Genomic DNA, 6,000 nt, shown 5'->3' with positions numbered 1-6,000 from the left:
TTCTAGCACTCGACAAGCAGATGGAGGTTTGTGACTGGTTTCTCCCAGCCAAACGCCCTGCGGAGGGACGACTAGTTTCCAGAGCGTTAAACAGGCATGTGACCACGGCCAAATGCCAGACGGCTGGAAAGAGCATTGGAGCAGCCCTCATGACGAATGTCTAGCCTTGGCTGCCAGCACCATGTACCATATGTGTCAGCCCCCAGACAGGAAGGCCTGGCTGCAAGTTGGGAGTGCGACACAGGGATATTACATGGCACAATTTTTAGTGATGCCATCGTATAAGGGAGCAGAAAGAAGAACATTTTTTCTTTCACTCGCTTCCTTCACTGTCCAAAGGGATCTGCTTCAAAGGTCCTCTTACTGATGGGGTAGACGAAAAAAGCTGTTTCAAAGTCAGGACACCTAGCTCTGTGCAAGCCCCCTGCTGAGCAGGAGATATAATTTTTATGTAATTCTTGCAACAGATGACCTCAGGGAACGATGAAGTATTGAGGTGTAGGTGGGTAGTGTAGCTTGTACTGCTTAATCAACTGTGAGCCAGTGGCAGGGAAGCTGGTGCTTGCTGGTGGAAAGGCTGCAAAGGTACAAGGCTATCTCAAAGCCTCTTGCAATGGATTTACAGTTACTGGGTCCCCAGGAGCACTCACAACAGCAGAGCCTCTAAGCACACTGGATCTTTGCTCTCGCTTGTAATCAGCATACAAGTGGGGGATTTGTGCCTGTGTTTGATTCACGGTGCAGCCATTACCCAGGCTGACACTTGTAATCAGGAGCAGAACACAAGTGGAAAGGGAGACAAGGAAACAAAGGAAAAGAGTCTCTGCTTGGCAACACTCTGTGCAAACCACCAACTACAGCTGCAGTTTCATGACCTCTTTATGCTGATCTAACTCAGGGCTGCCACTGAAACAATCACCCCTAACCTTCCTGCCCGCCCTGTCAGGAACTGGACCAGGGAATTTGAATGCTATTTTACAGTTCTTTAATCAGGTTCCTTTTTATTTCAATCAATTACCTGAGCGGGCATGCTGCTCAGCCTGCCCAAGCACAGGAGGCAGCAGGAGAGCGTGGTCAGCAGCAGCAGTTTGAAGCCAGGTTAGCTAAAAGCTGTTGTCTTACAGCAACAGCCTCACAGCACACCAGTCTTAACCTGCCTCAACATATTCGCACATGCACACTGACACAGCTTGCAAAAAGCATAGCCAATTTCAGAGATATTCAAATGCATACGCCACATCAGCTACATACGAATCAGCAATCTGCCCAGACTGATTTCATTTATGCTTTAGTCTGCGAGATGCTTATGTGAGACATGAAATGAAGCTAGGACTTTGCAGACTCCTAATGAGAGTAAGCATGTGAGACAAACAGCTGTCAGACAACTTTTAACAACCAAAAAACCCCCCATAAAATGGTTGTCTATTTCTTTTAAAAATAATTTTGTTGCTGTTTTTATTTTCAAGTAGTATGTACAGTTGGAGAATAAAGTGAGGCTTTTTTAGCCCCACTGATGTCTAAATGGCAATCTTGAAATGCAAAGTTCAGTCATGGGACAGCATTTAATCCGTATCAGCAGAGCACTCTGATCCCTGGATGGGATTTTGGCACTCTAGTCCTTTAACTTATATTTACATTCCAGAGGTGGAGTTTGGTTTAGAGGAAGCCTGAGGATGAGAACAAGGCAGGAACATTTATCTCTTTATCATGTGTAATGGTGCTTAGTCCTTCTGGGAAGTTCAAGTCTCTGTGTAGTTAGCAGCTGGGCCAGTCCATTCATCAGCATCATAAATATGGTCAACGACATCACCAGCACATAGTGGCTAATGCTGCAAGGAGGAGACAGATAAAAGAAGTGAGAAAAAAATGCAAATTTGCAGAGTAAAAAAAAACCCTAACATAAATGACCCTCTAAATATTTTTTTTTTCTTTTTAACTAGGCCTAATTATTGGCCTAGTATGTAACTTTATATATGCTGCTCCCTCCTAGAAGACAACTATTATAGCAGCACTATTGTGTAAAAACCAAAGTCTGTGACAAAATAAAATGTTGAGGACAACCGAAAACACAAGTGAAAGTATACCAAGTGAATAAGAGGTACTGAGTGTATTTTTAATTCAAGTGGGTAATTCAGAAGATGTGACTGAACCCATTGCAAAACTTTTGTTTGCTGTAACCTGACAATGCAGAATCTCGGGAGAACTTGCCATCAGGTAGGCATTCCTTGGGAGAAAGACAACTGAGATATTTATGTCAGCTGAAGTGCGATTTTCTAGAGAAAACACTACTCCAGTGATGAGCAGCTTTAAGAAAAAAAAACAACTTCTTTTTCACTCAACATATCTAAAAATCACAGAAATCTCTGCTGTGGTAACACATGGTTTCAAAGAGATTAAACAAATTAGTTCAAGAGTGGCTAAAAAAACACAATATGAAGATGCAGCTTCTGGGTTACAAAGTTCTTAAGTCATTAACTATTAAAAGGATAACAAGCAGAGAGCTTGTTCTCCACTTGCTCAAATTGTGGTGCCTGATGTTCAGTATTGCTACAGTTATTTAGGGTCAGATTGAGATTTGACCTAGGATATTCAGCATCTTGTGTTCAATGTCTGAATCGAGCTGCTGTTAGCATAAACCACTAGCCATCAAGAAATCAGAATTTTTCCAAATCCAGTGACATTTCATGCTAGAGTTGCAGATGGAACACCACTGTACCCATGTCCATCACGCATCCAGTGCAGCTGTTTGTTTTTCTTTTCCTGGGACTACTGAAGATACTGGTGTTCTGACATGAGAGGTACCCATACCTCCTGATGGACCCATACCCACTATTTCAAGGCAAATGGCTCTTTAGGATGAGTGGGGTAACTTCAGACTCAATGAAATCTGAGTTTAGTCACAAAAAATGATTGCAAGAAGCACTTGCCAGTTTAATGACCTGGAATTTCTGCCAGAGGACTCATTCCATTTGAGAGTTTAGCCACAGAAGAGTAGTAAGGCTCATAATGCCGACACTATCAATCCTTACCACCCCGAGACTTTGATAACTCTGGCACTAGCCTACTGCAATTTAACTCTGTGGAGAAGCTACCAGCTCTTATCAAAGCTGGGCCACTAACCAGTGTGAAAGAATATAAAGTAATCCAGAAAGTTCACTAATGAGCAAGAGCTCTTCCACAGCCAGGATACCAGCAACCAAAGGAGCTGAGGTCTGACCCAAGTGCACAGAGAACACTGAAAGGGACTGACTCATGCTACAAGATTTTTCTGTTTCAGTTGAGTCTGACTAGACCTTCTTACAAATACCTTGCTCAAAAGACATAGTTTTAAGAAATCAACTACAAAAATCCACTGGCATAAGTGGGTTCAGACCTCAACAAGAATAATCTACCCCAACAGCCTGCAGGCTGCACCTGTGTAAACTCCCACCTGTATACAGCACAACTGAAAATATTCACTGATGTGAATAACTCAAGGTTTAAAGTATCAGACAGGAACCATCTTTCCTATGTGCCTTCCCTACAAGCATCTCCCCCTTCCAGCTTTAGCTGAGCAGAGCAGCATGCCTATGAGAGCCATGCTGCTGCCCCGTTGCTGTGGGGAAGGTGTAAGAAGACACAGCAAGAGCGTGAAGTCAGGCACAAAGCCCACTTGCACCTGGTCAGCGCACTTCAGACCTCGTAGTTCACAGCACATTCACAATAACAAAGATAACACAACTCCCTCCAGAGCTGCCCTTGGAAGTCCACCTGGGTGTGTTACAGGTTTGGTTTCAGTTCTCCATGGGAAAGGACATGTTGCCAACTGAAAGTCAAACCCTCGTTGCAGCTATCTTCCTGGCATAACGTGCCCTTGGGGACTGTGCGAGCACCACAGGTACAGAAGTTTTCAGGGCTCTTAAGGGAAAAGCCACTCTGCTGAATCACTGTATGGCTTAACATCTCACGCATTAGTGGTAACACCTCAGCTTTCCTTCTCATCTGGAACCAGAATAATAGTTTTTCCCATAAGTAGCAACACCACTATCCTTCTAACGTTCAGAGGAAGCTTGAATAAGAAATCTGAAAATCAGAAGCCAAATGAAGACCCTGCCTTCATTCCTACAGACACCCTGAGACACTCAGTAGAGGATCAGCAACTTGCTGCCATCAGGATGGTCCTTACACAGGCATCTGAGTTCCCATCTGCCCCAAAAGAGCTCTTCCAGATGTGGGTGCTAATCAGTGATTTTTGAGGGAAGAGAGAGGGGTTTTCTCAAATGAAAAAAGTCTCCACAAACTCTGATTAGCTACCTGTCAGTCAAGGCACTGGTTCCTCCATACTTTTGTAAAGAAAAGAATGCTGTGCACTTCTCCCTTGCCATACTGCAAAAGGCTGAATACTTACGCTCCTTTATTAAAATATCAGATGTTCAGAGTAAAGAAATCTATATATATATTATGCCACAGAGCACAATTAAAAACAATTTCAGTTTACTTGTCACATAATTACAAACAGCCAGCATCTCTAGGTCTATCAGTAACTGGTACTGCAGTGCCTGCAGGTAGCTCTGTTCACTAAATTAGTTCTCAGGCTGGGGTAATGCTGTAATTAAACAAAGAAAGGAACACTCCTACAGGTATATGCCACAACAGCGGTGGCAAAATCCTGATCCCTATACAACCCAGAACTGCACCCTTGACTGGATCTGTAGTTATAGTGAAGCAGGTAATTCTCTAAACAAGCTTGCTTCATCAGAAGTCAAACATGAGCTAGTAGAAAAAAGGAGTGAGATTCCAGGCTCCCAACAAGTTACATCCATGTGGAAGAAGAATAGACATTAAACAGGCAAAAAAGAATAGCACAGTGGGGGAATGCTTACGAAGGATGAGATGGGCAGGGACAGGTAATGGTAGAGAAGAGGGAGGTGGTGTAGGGGGTCACAGATGACCTAAGGTAAGGCAGCATTGTTCAATGGAAAGGTGAGTGACCTATGTATGGATCAAGGTCAACAGGCAGAGCTGGTGCTAGGAAAATTTTTTGTCAGGGAGGAAGACACCTGTTTTGGTGGCAAGGAACCAAAAGGAGAACATATGAGGCACTACCATCTCCTGACTTTGTTTGTGACAGTGTACATCAGTAAAAAATGAGGGGGGGCAGCGGGAGGAATCAATTTTGCTCCAGAATGTGGCTTTCTCCCAAGACAAGCTAATTCCTAAGATGGCAGACCTGATTAGAAGCTGGGAAGACAGAGTAAGTTACCATAGCAATTAAAACACTAGAAATAAAACAAGTAAAGCAGAAACAACTTGTGCAAGGACTTGGAAGAGCGCTCTCCAGAAGAGTCCAAGGACATTACTTCTACACGACATGCTACTTTAAACGGTGGGGATTGTTCCCAAGCCCACACTGAGACCCCAGATTGAGATTCTGAATTTTAAGTCTCCTGCATTCCCAGCCAGGATCCCATATCCTCTCTCTTTGTGTTTTTTCACACAAAACAAATCACAAAGCACATGGCTTCTAGCTCCTGTTTTAGAAATCGTTGGTAAACACTGTCTTCTTCCTATTTACTTTTGTTTTAATAGTCAGACCTAGGAGCCTCACCACTGAAACCTGAAATTGATTCTGTTATCTATCGTAAAGCCTAAAAAAGTCTCCTGTGCTTTATCTATGTCCCCTGAACTTTGAAACTGCAGAACAGTTAAGACTGTATCTTTCTCTTTATCTTCCAGCAACTGTCATAAAGAGGAAGTAGTACATTATGTGTCTGTATAAAGCTATATAATACTGTCATATAAAGAAGCTTTAGAGTTTATCTTGACTATCTGAATATACAGCTATTTACAAATTGCACATACTGTATAGATATAGTAGGCTTTAAAGGCCATATCTCTCTATCTATAAAGATTTATGGAGATAAATAAATATACCTTTTAAGCCATAGACAAATTATTTTAGTGACAAATAAGTTGAAAAGCTAGCTATTTCATTTGTCTGTTTTCAAAAATAAAAGAATC

At 42.6% G+C, this 6,000-nt stretch overlaps 1 protein-coding gene across 4 annotated transcripts in view; it reads right to left on the bottom strand.

The window, feature by feature from the left end:
- Nucleotides 1-1,438: 1,438 nt before the first annotated feature.
- PIGN (phosphatidylinositol glycan anchor biosynthesis class N) overlaps nt 1,439-6,000 on the bottom strand; it is a 109,866-nt gene continuing 105,304 nt past the window's right edge. For all 4 annotated transcript variants that reach the window (XM_032992011.2, XM_032992010.2, XM_032992014.2 and 1 more), the window contains one exon: nt 1,439-1,829. In XM_032992011.2, coding sequence (XP_032847902.2) covers nt 1,706-1,829 — 124 coding nt within the window. In that variant the 3' untranslated portion in view covers nt 1,439-1,705. The remainder of the gene's footprint in view (nt 1,830-6,000) is intronic.

Source organism: Tyto alba, unplaced genomic scaffold (assembly GCF_018691265.1).
Source record: "Tyto alba isolate M040663 unplaced genomic scaffold, T.alba_DEE_v4.0 Super-Scaffold_48, whole genome shotgun sequence".
Classification (NCBI taxonomy): domain Eukaryota; kingdom Metazoa; phylum Chordata; class Aves; order Strigiformes; family Tytonidae; genus Tyto; species Tyto alba.
This window is presented reverse-complemented; position numbering and strand designations above follow the sequence as displayed.